Below are 15967 nucleotides of genomic sequence, written 5' to 3'. Positions count from 1 at the left end.
AAGCTGTAACACTTTGTAGCTAATGCAACGTCTTGTCTTTGGTTAAGGTAACATAAAAAAACAATGTTAAATTAGCTCATAACTATCCTATCTAAGGCAACATTTTAGGTAACATTCTTTAGGAAGGGGGTTACGATAGGCCATATATGGTGTAGTGATGGATACCGTTTGGGGAGGTAGGTCCTTTTCATGGTCGACTTGCCAAAGGTCAAACTTATAATATTTCAAATTTTCTAGTGACACCCTACGAGGGAAATTATAAATGTGTCGAAGGGGCCATGCACATTCTCATTTGTTATTTAACTCAAATTACTAAAGTTCCCAACACTTATGAAGATGTATTTGACTTTGTTGATCTTTCAACAATTGATGAGGCTCACTTCCAAAGTGATCACTGCATTGGTAATCGTTGTACTCTATTTTCATTGAACCTTTTGCTATTACATTTCGTTATATATTAACATTTTCTTCTTCTCTGGGTTGTAGATGTGGTTGGATTAATTGTTGACCGCGGCAATGTACAACAAGTTACAAATGCAAGAAATATACAACAAAGGTCTTTGGAAATGGTTATTGGTGATGAAATGTAAGAAAAACAAGTTAAATCCATCACTGTGCAAATATTATTCAAAATACGTATTCTATTTCCTAAAAAATGCTTGTATATTGCACTAATAAAGTTAAAGTTGTCTTTTCGGAAGCAAATGTTGTACCAGTTAATACAGAGTTGAACTTCGCTGCTCTGCAACGTCTACACCCATATACTATCACCATTTCTGGTTGCAAAATGAACCTTGATACTACTATAGGAGAAACCTGGCTTAGCGATGCACCTTCAACCATGTTTTACGTTAATCGTCAGAGTGCCGAAGACAGTGAGTTACGTTATAGATTTAGGGTTAACAATGTTGGGTTTGTGGAGTCTATTAATTAATCCCAAGAGAATAGACTATTTAGAGTCATATTCAGATTAGTTTATGAATTAGTCTACTTTTCATATTTGGACTATAATTTTGATTTAGGCCTAGTTTCATCTCTTATAAATACCCATGTAATTGTAAAATTATAACACAACAAATTGTGAGAGATCAATACAAAAACCGCGTAAATCTTTGTCTTGTGTGATTGTCATTTATTTTCTTGTTCTTATTTATTCGCTTTGAATTTTTCTTCCGTTGTTGTATACTCAACAACTGGTATCAAGAGCCTAGGTTTTCAGGCGAGTGGGAGCGATGGTAAAAGGCGGGAAGGTAAAGATCGACAAATTTGATGGCAAAGATTATGCGTTTTGGAAGATGCAAAATGAGGATTATTTGTATCAGAAAAAACTATATGAACCGCTGGAAGAGAAGAAACCAACTGCAATGAAGGATGAAGACTGGAAGCTTTTGGACAGGCAGGCTCTAGGGGTTGTCAGGTTGACTTTGGCGAAGAACGTGGCTAATAATATCGTCAAGGAAACGAAAACTTATGGTTCGATCAAGGCTTTGTCAAACATGTATGAGAAGCCGTCTGCTTCAAATAAGGTGTATTTGATTCGCTTGTTAGTTGCCACTAGATTGAATGAAAGCGATTGCGTTGCTGATCATATGAATGAATTTAATTCTATCATAGCAAGATTAGCATCGGTGGATATTAAATTCGATGATGAAGTACAAGCCTTGTTGTTGGCACCCTCATTACCAGATAGTTGGTTGGGATTTGTCACTACGATAAGTAATTTATCTGGAAGTGGTAAGATAACTTTTGATGGAGTTCGAGATTCGATTCTTGGAGAAGATATTCGTAGGAGAAACTAAGGAGAGTCGTCAAGTTCCTTGTTGAGTGCTGAGAGTAGAGGCAGAAAGTTCGAAAAGGGGCAGAATAAGGGACGTAGCAGATCGAAGTCACTGAAGAGAGGACAATCCAAAGATCGCAAGGATATTGTTTGTTGGAATTGTCAGAAGAAGGATCACTTCAGAAATCAGTGCATGACTCCCGCGGCTCCTAAAGGAAAGAGTAAAGAGGATAATTCATCTAACGTAGTTGAAGAAGTGGTGGATGACGATGATTTGATTTGTTGTGTTGAATGTTCGGTTGAATCATGGGTTATGGATGCTAGTGCATCGTTCCATGCTACCCCTTGCAAGGATTTAATGTTAAATTTCAGAGTTGGAAATTTTTGTAAAGTTCATCTTGCTGATGATGAGACTTTGGATATTGCGGGCATGGGAGATATTAATCTCAGAACCTCTTTGGGAACTAGCTGGATGTTGAAAGATGTAAGGTACATTCCTGGACTGAAGAAGATGTTATTATCTGTGGGTCAGTTAGATAAGGAAGGGTATCGAGTTACTTTCGGAGACGGATAGTGGAAGGTTATAAAGGGGAATCTAGTTATTGCTCGTGGAGAGAAAAAGGAGACTTTATACATTATTGAACAATCTAGCTATGAAGCAAATGCAGTCGCTGATGAGATTGAGTCTTCAACTTTGTGGTACCAAAGGCTTGGTCATATGAGTGAAAAAGGTATGAAGTTGTTAACTTCGAAGGGGAAGATTCCAGAGTTGAAGAATGTGGAAGTTGGATTATGTGAGCCATGTGTTCTTGGAAAGTAAAAACGTGTTACTTTTGCAAAGTCAGGGAGGACCCCCAAGGCTAAGAAGTTAGAGCTAGTTCATACAGATGTATATGGTCCAACAACAGTTGCGTCATTGGGTGGATCTCGCTACTATGTCACTTTCATTGAAGATTCCACTAAAAAGGTATGGGTTTATTTTTTGAAGAATAAATCAGATGTGTTTGCTACTATCAAGAAGTGGAAGACTGAAGTAAAAAATCAGACTGGTTTAAAGGTGAAAAGTTTGATGTCAGATAATGGAGGTGAATACAGTATTGATGAGTTTAAAAGCTATTGCGCGGAATTTGGTATTAGAATGATTTAAACTATTCCAGCGACACCATAACAGAATGGTGTTGCAGAGCGTATGAATAGAACCTTGAATGAGAGGGCCAAGAGTTTAAGATTACATGCAGGGTTGCCAAAGATGTTTTGGGCAGATGTAGTCAGCACAGCAGCGTATTTCATAAATAGAGGACCTTCAAGTCCTTTGAGGTTCAAAATTCCTGAAGAAGTGTGGTACGAAAAAGAGGTAAATCTTTCACACTTGCAAGTTTTTGGTTGTGTTTCTTATGTGCGTGCTAAAGATTCCGACAGGGACAAGCTTGATTCGAAAGCAAAGAAATGTATCTTCATTGGTTATGGCTCAGATGACATGGGTTACTGTTTCTGGGATGGACTGACTAAGAAGGTCGTTAGAAGTAGAGATGTTACTTTTAATGATAATGCAGTGTATAAGGATAAGCTTATTCCCGACTCTGAGTTTACAAAGGAACAACCTGAGAAAAAGGAAGCAGTGCTTGAAGATATTACAGAAACAGATCTTTCAGGAAATAGTGGGAGTTCGGAGAATGTTGATGACAGGGTTCCAGTCGCTCCACAAACTGAGGTAAGAAAATCTAGCAGAGGTGTGACGCCACCACAAAGATATTCACCTTCAGCATATCATATGTTATTGACCGAGGATGGGGAGCCTCAGTGTTATTCAGAGGCAGTACAAGTGGATGATTCAGTTCAGTGGAAATCAACCATGGATGAGGAGATGAGTTCTCTTGAGAAGAATGAGACTTGGACTTTAACAGAGTTACCAGCAAGAAAGAAGGCTTTATAGAATAAGTGGGTGTTTAGGATCAAATAAGACATGATGGCAGCAAGTGATACAAGGCAAAGTTAGTAGTCAAGGGTTATCAACAGAAAAAGGTATTGACTATACCCATATATTTTTTCCTGTTGTTAAGATGACCACAGTTAGAATTGTGCTAAGTATTCTGGCTGCAGAGGAGTTACATCTACAGCAACTAGATGTTAAGACCGCGTTCTTACACGGTGATCTTGAGGAAGACATCTACATGGTTCAGCCAGAGGGATTTCAGGTAGCTGGGAAAGAAAACCTTATTTGCAAGCTTATAAAAAGCTTGTATGGTTTAAAGTAAGCACCAAGACAATGGTACTTGAAGTTTGACAACTTTATGATGAATAATGGATACACGAGGAGTGCTATGGATCATTGTTATTACTTTAAACAGTTTGATTCATCTTATATCATATTATTGTTGTACGTTGATGACATGTTGATAGCAGGATCAAACATGAGGGAAATCAACAGGTTAAAGAGACAGATGTCTGAGGAGTTTGAGATGAAGGATATGGGTACAACAAAACAAATACTTGGTATGATGATCATAAGGGATAGAGCTGAAGGTACTCTAAAATTATCTCAAGAGAAGTATATTGAGAAATTGTTGCAGAAATTCAATGTCCGGGATGCGAAGACCAGAAGTACACCGTTGGCGAGTCACTTTAATCTCACAAAGAAGCAATCACCTAAAATGGATGAAGGCAAGAAAGATATGGCTAAAGTTCCTTATGCATCTGCAGTTGGCATTTTAATGTATGCTATGGTGTGTACAAGGCCAGACATTGCTCATGTAATGGGAGTTGTTAGCAGATTTATGTCTAATACAGGAAGAGAGTATTGGGAAGCAGTCAAGTGGTTGTTACGCTACTTGAAAGGCACATCCAAGTTTGCGCTATGTTTCAGTAAGAAAGATGTTATCTTGGAAGGGTTCTCTGATGCAGATTTGGGTGGATGTTTGGACACAAGAAAAGGTACAACGGGTTTTATTTTCACTTTGGGTGGCACCGTAGTTAGTTGGATGTCTCGACTTCAAAAGACTGTTGTTCTTTTAACCACAGAAGCAGAATATATGGCTATCTCTAAAGCTAGCAAGGAGATGATTTGGTTGAAGAATTTTCTTGAGGAGTTGGGCAAGAAACAGGCGGACAGTGCTTTGTATAGCGATAGTCAGAGTGCTATTCATCTTGCGAAAAATCCTATGTTTCATGCTAGGACGAAGCATATTCAGCTGAGATATCACTTTACAAGAGAGTTGATAAGCAATGGTATCTTGTCCTTGAAGAAAATCCTTGGTTCAAAGAATCCTACAGATATGTTGACTAAGGTGGTTACGAAAGAAAGTTGAAGCTTTGCGTAGCTTCAACTGGCCTTCAGAATTGATTGATGAGAAGACGCTACACTAGTTAGAATTATTGATTGAAAAGTTGATTTTACTAGACTTACAAGAGTGAAGTGAAGATTGGCCAGACTCCAAGTGGGAGATTATTGGGTTTGTGGAGTCTATTAATTAAGCTCATGAAATAGACTATTCAGACTCTGATCTAGATTAGTTTATGGATTAGTCTCCTTTTCAAATTTGGACTATAATTTTGATTTAGGCCTAGTTTCTTCTCTTATAAATACTCATGTAATTGTAAAATTATAACACAACAAATTGTGAGAGATCAATACAAAATTAGTGCGGCTTGTGGAGTAGGAATTTCTGAACAACGTAAATCTTTATCTTGTTTGATTGTCGTTTATTTTTTTGTTCTTGTTTATTCGCTTTGAGTTTTGCTTTCGTTGTTGTATACTCAACAAACAATACACCTATTGTGTGGACACGAAGTATTGGTGAACCATGATCATAGTGATGTTGAACATCGATCGCAGCATGTTGACAAAAATTATTGTGTTATGATTTGAGTGCCATTTTTTTCCTTTTTGGATTTATGCATTCTAGCTCGATATTAGTTGTATCTTTCTTTATTGTAATATTATTATCATTAATAGTTGGGTGCTCATTTCAGTTCTGTTTCGAATTACTGTTATGTATTAGTAAGCAGTTGATACCATATTCAAGCATTTTCAATAATTTGAGATAAACACAGAACAAGTTCAAGTGGAAGGACACATGAAAAACAGTAGTGACAAGTCAAATCATATAAATGAACTACATAGGAAAAGCTAAGTCTGTGCATGTAAAGTCATTACATGTATAGAGTATCGATGTCACTTTACAACAGATGATGAATCCATAAATTTTGAAAATAATGCAGGTTAGAGCAACAATGACAAGTCACAATTAAGTTTTAAATTATGAACTATAATTGTATAGTATATTTAGCACGTGAACTGTCATTCAATGTAGCTTATGTCTTCTTAACCAAATCACTTATAAATAGAGAGTTACAACCTTATGAAGTCACACTCATCAAAAGTAATTATATCTTCACTCCCAAATTTGGTTAAGTGTTTTTGTGAAAAAATATATGTTGTAGCGCATTATTGGAAGGGTATTGACGCAGGAAGGCGGTTTATCAAATATCCCGACGGTGTTTGCATTTACGAACGTTGGATCGAAGAGCCACATGAACCCCGTGCAGCGGTTCTCATTGAAATTATGAGGGAAGAGATTACCACAGAGAATGTAGCCCACTGTGCAGAAATTCGTGAGCTGCAGCGTGAAAATGAGGAGTCAACGAGGGAATTACATAGAATGAAGACGTTCATCGAGTCCCATACCTAGAACATCAATGAAGATGATGATGTCTCCGATAATACATATGAATGATCCGCTTCATATATTGTTGGCTCTTAATATTTGTATTATTTTACCGTACTCAATTCTATTCATGTATCGTGTTATTATTGTGTATCGACCTACGCAAAGTTTTTCAACTGTGTCTTACATATTACAAATAGGTTTACATCACTAGTCACAAGAAAAAAAAATTAACCAAAATAATTTTATGGGAATTAATTATGAGATTTGCAAAACATGCCCTCACGTAACAATAGCACACTCGACTAGCTTGGCACCCTTTTCAAAACCAAGAAAATCATATATAAACTATATTTTTGTCAAAACAAAAAATACGTACTAAAAATAGGTTTGCATGACTCCCCAACAAAAAAATACTCCAAAATAATTTTTTTATAATTTAATATTAGGGCTCAAAACTAGGTCTCCATTGAATATTGAACACTTGGAAAAACTTAAACAGGAGTGCAAGCAAATCGGGCAGGAAAAGGAAAAACAAAAAAAAAATAAAAGCCCCAAAAAAGTTTGGGAGCCTGTAAAAAAAATTTGGGAGCCTGTAAGAACATCTCCAATAAGGGGTTGTCAAACTAGTTGCCAATTTTGCCAAATCATCATATATATTAATATTTTATTTTCACTCAATTTTATATCAACTTGACAACATTCTACTCCAATAAACCTTTAATTGTTGCCTAAGTGGTTCCTTAAATTAAATTGTAAATGACTCATAAACTAAAAAAGGCATTATTGATATAAACTTTTTACATTTATATATGTATTTTAACCATTTTAAGAAGTTGTCAAATTTTGACAACTTTGATAGACAACCACTTCGCAACCATACAACTCCAATACCTTGATAACCTAGATTAATAACCAAGGATGTCATAACACATGAGATTTAGCAATTTCCTGGCAATATGTGTTGGAGATACTCTAGCGGCTTTCATGGGGACTTTTGTTATTACTTGTATAACAAAGATTCTAGACTTCTGATTGCTATTATAATACTCCATGATCCAGTGCAAATTCTAAATTCTACACTTTGTCTATATTATATTTAGAGTTTTGTTGTGGTTTTCCATTACAAATTGTTGTCCCATTGGTACAACTAAATCACATGAATGATTAAGCTATAGTTTTAACCTTGTACCCAAATTCATGATTCCACCATGTAATGAAAAAAGGATAAAATATTATTGGAAGATTAAAGATTGCATGAGCTATGAAAAATCGTCAGATAATCCTCTACAAGAACGCATATCCCCTTCACTAGCATACGAAGAGTAAAAATCTTCATCTTTTGAAGCACCATCACCATGATGATGGTCATTGCAAACAACAGAATTATGATCGGGTTCTCTGACATTTTCGATACGCTCAACAGCCTCATTTATATCCAATCTCGCTTCCACATCTATCTCACAGCAAGCCAAACCAATTTTTAAGAGCTTAATCATCTCTTGTTCTTCTTCTTTTCCTTTGATATTCATCATCATATCTTTGTCAAACACTTTGTCCTTCCAGGTCTCATCTTCCTTGACGAGGGTTTCAACCCACGTTCCCGAATCCACACTCTCTTTAGCCCCTTTCCCGGGTTGTATAGTATTGGCTGGAAATCTTCCCGTCAGAATCTCCAAAATCAGTATTCCAAGAGTCCAGATGTCTGTTTTCTTGGTTATGCGGCCTAGTTGTTTGTACTCTGGTGATTTATAAACGATCATTAGATCCTGCACATCCTCTTGATTCACTATAGGTGTCAACGCGTAGTCAGTGAGCACAGGTTCCCAAGCTTCGGTCAACACCACATTTGCAGATTTCAGGTGACCGTGTGGCGCTACTAGGCTATGAAGCTCTTTGTAAAGATATAGAAGTCCTCGAGCTACTCCTTTAACAATTCTCAATCGCTTTCCCCAGCCCAATGAGTTGCTGCCTCCTGATCCATCATAAGGCAGAAAATTCAGCTAGCTACCAGAATCTATATATATACTATATAGAAGGACAATTTACCCATGTACATTTTAATATTACATTACGTACCGTGGAGATGAAATGCCAAGCTGCCTTTGGCAACATAATCAGAAACCAAGAGCTTCTCTTCTTTCCTGTAGTAATAAGCCACAAGCGGAAGCAAATTTGGATGTCTAAACTTTCCTAACCTTCTCATATGCTCTTGAAAATCTTCTCTTCCCACATTGTTCATTTTTCTATACCTCTTCACAACTACAGCTGAAGGCCGCAATTTACCAACGCGGCTACTACCGTCTCGCAGATCTGCCTTATAAGTAGACCCAAATATCCCACTCCCCAGTATCTCGGCTGAGGCCCTAAGCAAGTCAGACAAGTTGAATTTTGGACAATCCTCCCTCACGAATGTTAGCTTCATACTATTCTGAACACCATTACTCTTTGAGATTGACCGTTTGTAGGTTGTAGTTCCAGCAGCAACATGTGATCTTCCCTGCTCTATACTGTCTAAATCGGTGATAGCAGTAGAGGCCATTGGTTTTTTGTTTGCTTCTGGCATACTTGTGATTGTTGGCCCTGTTACGTTTGTAGCATGCTCGTGTTGGGTGGACGGTTGCCTGCGTTGACCAAGGATGACAAAAGCTACAACTATTGCTGCAAGTGCTGCAACTGCAGCTACCACACTTAGAACAATTATTGCAACCGGTAATTTTGACACCATTATCTTGCATGAACCCAATGGCCCACCACAAAGATTAGTGTTTCCTGTTTTGTGGATATACATACCGCCCGACATAAGTATTTCATTAGAAAAATATCTACGTTTGCGATACTACTAATTGATAAAGATGCACATAGTTAAAAAACACAGAATATGTTATATCTGATCCTAGATTATTTATTTTATGAGAAATGGTTACATATGCACAATGATCTGGATCAAAAAACACAAAATCAATTACCCCCGAATGATGTTGCACTAAGGTTGATAAGGTTATCTGGAATTGGACCTTCTAACTCATTGTTGGATACGTTGAAAAATTTCAAATTCTTTTGTTGAAAATTAGGTATTTCACCCCTGAATCTGTTGTTTTCCAACCTCAAGTCCATAAGCCTGGGCAACACTGACAATGACACTGGTATTTGACCAGTGAATTGATTATGCGCAGCATGAAACCTTTTCAGCGAAAACATTCCAAGAAATGCATCTGCCTTGATTTCACCCGAAAAATTATTATAAGACACATAAACAGCTTTTAATGAGCTTACTGCCCTAAAATGTGGAAGGTCTCCCTCCAAATCATTCCACATCACGCTAATTGTCCTTAGACCTCGCAATTCTTTTAACATCTCCACTTTGAGATTTCCTTTGAGTCCAATATCTTCCAATTTCAACCCCCACACGGTATTGTTCAAGCAATAAACACCTGCCCAATTCCCTGTTGGACATGGCGGTTTCGAGTCATTCCAATTAGATAATGCATTATTAATTGAGAGGGAGGCTTTAAATTTTAGAAGTATTTCAGATTCTGATAATGCATCTGATAAAGATGACCGACATAAAATTAGTATGATGGCACATGCAATGAGCAGCCCCTGAGGACGACCAAAATGTTGATCATGGTGGTTAACTTTGGTGATTAAGGCCATTATCATGATGTTTGTATGATGGTGATGCGCACACCCACGTTCCAGTGGGGGGCGCTTCACCCTCTTCAGGGGCCTCTGCTGCTGCTGCAGATACAGATGCTTCTGCAAGATAAGATAAATGATACTAATTTTTATTAACTAAGGTCCTGTGTAGGAGGGGCGGATTACTAATTAATTATTTTGTTTATTTTATCATAACCGAAATTATTTTTTGTGAGGACAAAAAGAGACGGAGGATGATGCGCCAAGAATAGAACATGTTTTGGATGGTTAAGTTGTGGAATCTATGATTGGAGGAGAAACATAAAATATGAAGAAAGTGGCTAATCTTGAACAGATTATATATAAAATATCTATCGTTTTTGAAATTCAAAAGTCCATTCGATATAAACAATAATCTAACTGATATGACAAATGAGACAGTCTTTTATATAAATGAGACAGACCCTTTACAAATACGACAGACAATGAGACAGTCTCAATTAACAGCAGAAGGTATATTTCTGAAGTATAAATGCAGTAATAAAGAAATTAAACAATGCAGAACACCAAGAGTTTTCACTTGGTTCGGGTCCTACACCTAATCTATGACCTACATCTAAGTCTCTATGCCAATTAGTACAGAGAATGTATTATATCAACTTCAATAAAAGAACTTACGATCTTTTATTTGATTACAAATGGATAGCACAGAAAGAAACCCTTCCCTAGCAAACCTTGCTACCTAGCACACTTGCTATACCCTAGTCATCTGACTACCTTTTCTATTTTCCGGGAATCAAGCCTTGCCACAACTCGACACAACTTGATATGAATTAGAAATGCACAAAAGACCGATCGGATGGGCTGGGCTTTCCGAAAATGTCAGAGCCCGTTTGGGTCCTCGAGACAGGCCTAACTGGGCTTTTTTTCAGGCCGGATCGGATCGGGCTAGGTTTTTTTCTAATTTAAATCGGATCGAGTTTTATTAGAGATTCTGAAGACTACATATGTTAACAATTAGATCAACGTAAAAATGTATTAGTTTACATAAAATATTTTATGAAAACATTACTTCATTGAAAATATTTAAGTTCGGTAAAAAATAAACGTGTTCATAGAATAATATGTTTTATCATTGTTATCCAAATATATATAGTGTATTTACTATATTTCTTTCATTATTTATGCAATAAAGTATATAAATAATATTATTAATCACAAATATGTAAATATATATGTGCTTAAACTTTAAAGTATTATTTATATTTATAGTAAATGTGAATTCATAAATATATAAGAAAATATATTAGGAATAATCAGATTTTAACCGGGTTTTTTCGGGCTTTTAATCGGGTCGGGCCGGGCCGAAGCCCGGGCTTTGCCTAAAAATATAGGGCCCGTCGAGGCCCTAATCCCGGGCCGGGACCGGGCCGGGCTTGACCGGGCTTTGACCGGATCGGGTCGGGCCAGATTTTTGGGCCCAGACTTTTTGTGCATCTCTAATATGAATACACGTTACAATGTAAAGATATGGAATTTACAACTCAAACTATTATCTCGTTCAACTGGATATTCGAGTGAAGGTATAGAGAACAAGAAATGTATTCAGAAGAAGATTAGACGTGTAAGTATTAGTCACACTTCTAAAATCATGAGTTGTATATATAGACACAAGATCTAACAGATTTGTTTTTCAAACAAACAGATATGATGTAATATATAATATATGATGTCAAAGATTACTGGAACTAACAATGTCATTAGCATTTCTGATCATAGTAAGAAGCAAATCAAATGGACATCTGATCTGAGTAAAAGATTAATGAACAGATATTTTCAGTAATCAGTTAAGCTTGGGGTCAACCCTAAGTAAGTTGTATTGTTATCTTAATTTGTATTTTGTACTTATAACACTTAAAGTCTGTAAAAATGCAAAAGAGCAGACTGGAGTCTTTATCCTAAAACAGTATCAAGCCTAAGGATTCTATCTGGAAGAAGATCAAGAAGATCATGCCTCAGAAGAGTTTTGAAGAAGCTTGGAGTTGAATAAATATGTTTGGAGAAAAATATTCTAAGTCAAGATTTCTACAAGTCACAGATTTAATGTTATAGAGAAGTCATTCGAGAACTCCAGAGAGTACTGACGGATAAGAAATATCTACTCGATGGATGAGCAATATCTACTCGACGGATGAGCAATATCTACTCGACGGATGAACAATATTTACTCGACGAATGAGCTGTATATCTACTCGACTAATGAGCAATATCCACCGGGAGTGGAGAAGTCAGGAAAGCTACTCGAGAACTCAAGAAGATATCGACAAGCCAATTTTAAAGAACTGAAGATTGGAGATATCGACAAGTCATTCCTTCACTAGAGAACTCAGAGTTATCGATAAGTCATAGTGAAGATGTGAAGACTAGAGATCTCGACAAGCTGAAGACCTCTATAAGTCAAACTCAATATGGAATGCTAGAGATCTCGATAAACCTATATACTTATCGAGATGTCAAGTATTCTATTAGTTCAAACTGGAGATCTCGAAGTACAGTCTCAAAGTACAGAATTGCAGATCAGTTCAATATCCAAAATAAACAATCAACAAACAATCCAACAACTGGATTGACAAGTCTACAAAAAACAGCTTGAAGAGTGTGCAAGATCAATGGTAAAGATTAATTGACAGAGGAAGATTTAAGTAAACACGGGATGCTAAAGATATGCTAATCCAGAAATGGAAGATTTGCTTTTCTATAAATAGAAATGACAAGTGACAATTTAGAAACGCTAATAACATGTTTATTATCCACTGTGTAAACCAGCAGTTAACTGAGTTATAAAGTTAATGCTGGTCCTCTAGTTAGATTCAACAATTTAGATAAAATCTCTTGGATCACTCTCAAGAAGAAGCTGTGCTCTTTAACATTAAAGAGCTTAGAAATTTTGTAGCAAAACAGTCTTAATTTTTAATATAAAAATTAAGTGAGTTTTGAAGATTTGTATTCTTTATTTTCTGCAAGTTTAAATTCTCCATGAACATTTCTCTATACAAGATTTAATTTACTTTGTTCGATCATTAACTTTCAAGAAAAGCCTAAAATCGGAAAAACACATTCACCCCCCTCTGTGTATGATTCATTACCTAACATAATATTATGTTAAAAACGGTTTTATTTGAAAATGATTTGAATAAGTCTTGAAAGATTAATATGTTAGTTTGTTTTGAAAAAGATAAACTTAGTAAATGATAGGTGTTTGAATAATTCATTCCTATGGTAAGAGTGGAGCAATCTACAGATGGAGACATGGTCATACCGGCTCATTATGCTCCAAAAGATCCAGCTGAGTATTCTGACCCTGAAAAGGAGAAAGTCTCCCTGGACAGCATCTTGCAATTGATATTGATTGAGTCACTTGACAATGTGATGTACAACAATATTGTTAATTGTGACACTGCCAAGCAAATATGGGAGAAGATTGAAATACTCTATGAAGGAACTGAGGAGGTTAGATTTAATCAAAGAAGGATACTGATTTCACAGTATGAGGGTTTCATGGGTAAGCCTAAGGAAAGCATTACTGATGTGTTTGAAAGATTCAATAAGGTGATAAATGACTTGCAGCTTCATAACAAATACTATGAAGCTGAAGAGGTGAATCTAAAGTTCTTGCTTACTCTCCATGACCATTTGGAACAGAAAATATCAGCAATCAGGGAAGGGAGAGACTTGAGCAGAATAACTCTGGAAGTTCTATATGGAATTCTCAAAACCTATGAACTAGATATGATTCAAAGGCAATCATTGAGATCTGGCCAAGGACATGTTGTAGATGGTTCAAGTGCTTTAATAGTAAATGAAGGCCAAACTTCTAATGATGAACCAAGATCTCATATTCCAGTTGCCTCAACAAGTGAGCAGAGAATAATTGATTCACAGGAGAAAGTCATATTAGAGTTGGAAAAGGATGAGTTCTATACTCTTGAAGAACTGGATGAGCTAGATTAGTCAATGGCCTATCTGGCTAGAAAATTCTCTAACATTAAAGTAAGGAAGCCAAGATACTTCAAAAGTAAAGGACAGTCCTTTAACAAAGATAACAGCTGGAAAGAGAAGGGGAAGTACAATTCTGATAGCAAGAGTGGTTACAAAACTGGATCTGTTGAAAGATATAATATAAGGTGCTTCAATTAGTGATGAACTAGGCCACTTTGCTACAGAATGCAGGAAACCCAAGAAGGCAAAGAAAGATAAAGCGTATCTTGAACTTGAAGCAAAGTATGAAGCTCTTCTGAAGAAATAACAAAGCAAAGCTTATATTTCACAAGGTAAAAGTTGGGATGACTCTGAAAATAATGAAGATGAAGAACCAAGAAACTATGCACTCATGGCCTTGGAAAAAGGAGAGTCATCCTCATCTAAATCATAGGTACCAACTCTTACCTCCACTGATTTAAATGTGAATTAATATAAGGAAACTGTTGAAAAGATGAGCACAGAAATGTTTCACATTCATACAAGCATGGTTGCTGCTAATGAAGAAGTTAACAGATTAACAAAGTTAAATGAGAAGCTTGAAAGTGAAAAACAAGAAGCTGAATTATTGACAGTGGAGCTTGAAGCCTTCAAACAAGAAAATGGCTATTTGAAAAACAAGCTCAAGTGTGCAAATGAGATTGAGGTTGTGCTAAGGGAAAAACTGGAGAAAAGTGAAGTAAAGTTGAAGTCCTTCAAGAATGCATCTGAATTGGTTGGTCGGTACCATGAGAAAAATAAACCATGTGCAAACATTGCTATTGGTCTTGGTTATGATACCTTAAACAGTAAAAAGAAAAACACTGGTGACAGAGGAAAAGCAACAAAGAGTGAAAATATTCCAGCAATGCTGAGAAATATTGGGTCACATATGTTTAAGACTGGTGAAGTAAACTTCAGTGAAGAAGAATTGATCATCAAGCAAGAAATTACAGATGAGGACAATGAAAAGAAAAATGCAAGTTCAACTTAATCTTCCAAGGCTGAAGAAAATCTTATGGACAATCAAAGTACCAAGACTCTTGTCAAAGAACCAAGATTAAAGATGCAAGAAAGAAGAAGAAGAATAGAAATGGGATAAAGGGGATAACCAAAAGCAATAATCTGGCCTATGTTGCAGATGTTCCCGGCAAGAAGTGTGGAAATTATGGTTCTACAAATCTTCTAACTCACCTTTGTAAAAAGGGTGTTAGTAAGCCAACAGAAGGAGCTTGCAAATACAATGAAGCAGATTTAAATTATCCCCACTCATTTTGTGATAAGTTTGATTGCATCCCGTGCAACTTGAAAGTGATGAAGAGTTGCCACAAACTGAGATTAGATCTTAAAGAATCAAAAATTGAGTCTACATCAGAAAGGGATAGTGCACAACAATCATTAAATTCTATTTTATCTAAAACAAATCACTCTACTTCTGCTAAATCAGTTAACAAGAAGAAAGTACCCAACACTGCTTGGGTCACTAAACACACATGAATATCATTGTATGCAGCGAAAAGTGAAAAAGTCATATGGATCATTGACAGTGGATGTTCCAGACATATGACAGGTGATAAGGCCCTACTATCACGGTTTGAGGAGAAAGCCGACCATTGGTGACCTTTGGATACAACAGCAAAGGATTTACAATGGGATATGGCAAGATTGTTTCTGAAAATGTTGTCATTGATGATGTAGCACTAGTAGCTGGTCTTGAGGTGAATCTTCCCAGCATTAGCCAATTTGTAGACAAAGGCTTTAAGGTTTTATTCAACAAAGAAGAATGCACCTTTACCAGCAAGAAAATTGGTGAAATTGCTCTGAAAGGAGCAAGGAAAGGAAGCTTGTTTGTTGCAGACTTGGACTCAAC

General features: G+C 36.5%; 1 protein-coding gene across 1 annotated transcript; it reads right to left on the bottom strand.

The window, feature by feature from the left end:
* Nucleotides 1–7507: 7507 nt before the first annotated feature.
* Nucleotides 7508–10262, bottom strand: LOC141713268 (pollen receptor-like kinase 1). The gene is made up of 3 exons (XM_074516594.1): nt 9411–10262; nt 8521–9213; nt 7508–8416 (listed from the first exon to the last, which is right to left on the bottom strand). The coding sequence occupies exons 1-3, from the start codon at nt 10102–10104 to the stop codon at nt 7704–7706; spliced, it is 2100 nt and encodes a 699-aa protein (XP_074372695.1). The 5' UTR covers nt 10105–10262; the 3' UTR covers nt 7508–7703.
* Between the last annotated feature and the right edge of the window lie 5705 nt (nt 10263–15967).

The sequence above is a fragment of the Apium graveolens genome, chromosome 3, assembly GCF_009905375.1.
Source record: "Apium graveolens cultivar Ventura chromosome 3, ASM990537v1, whole genome shotgun sequence".
NCBI classification, from domain to species: Eukaryota; Viridiplantae; Streptophyta; class Magnoliopsida; order Apiales; family Apiaceae; genus Apium; species Apium graveolens.
This window is presented reverse-complemented; position numbering and strand designations above follow the sequence as displayed.

What these genes read in the sequence shown, in the direction of transcription:
- LOC141713268 (XM_074516594.1), bottom strand. Translation starts at nt 10,104, where the DNA reads ATGATAATGGCCTTAATCACCAAAGTTAACCACCATGATCAACATTTT. An exon ending in TAGTGCAACATCATTCGGGG is followed by an intron (nt 9,214 to 9,410) that starts GTAATTGATTTT and finishes TCCACAAAACAG; the next exon opens with GAAACACTAATCTTTGTGGT. An exon ending in CTTGGCATTTCATCTCCACG is followed by an intron (nt 8,417 to 8,520) that starts GTACGTAATGTA and finishes ATGATGGATCAG; the next exon opens with GAGGCAGCAACTCATTGGGC.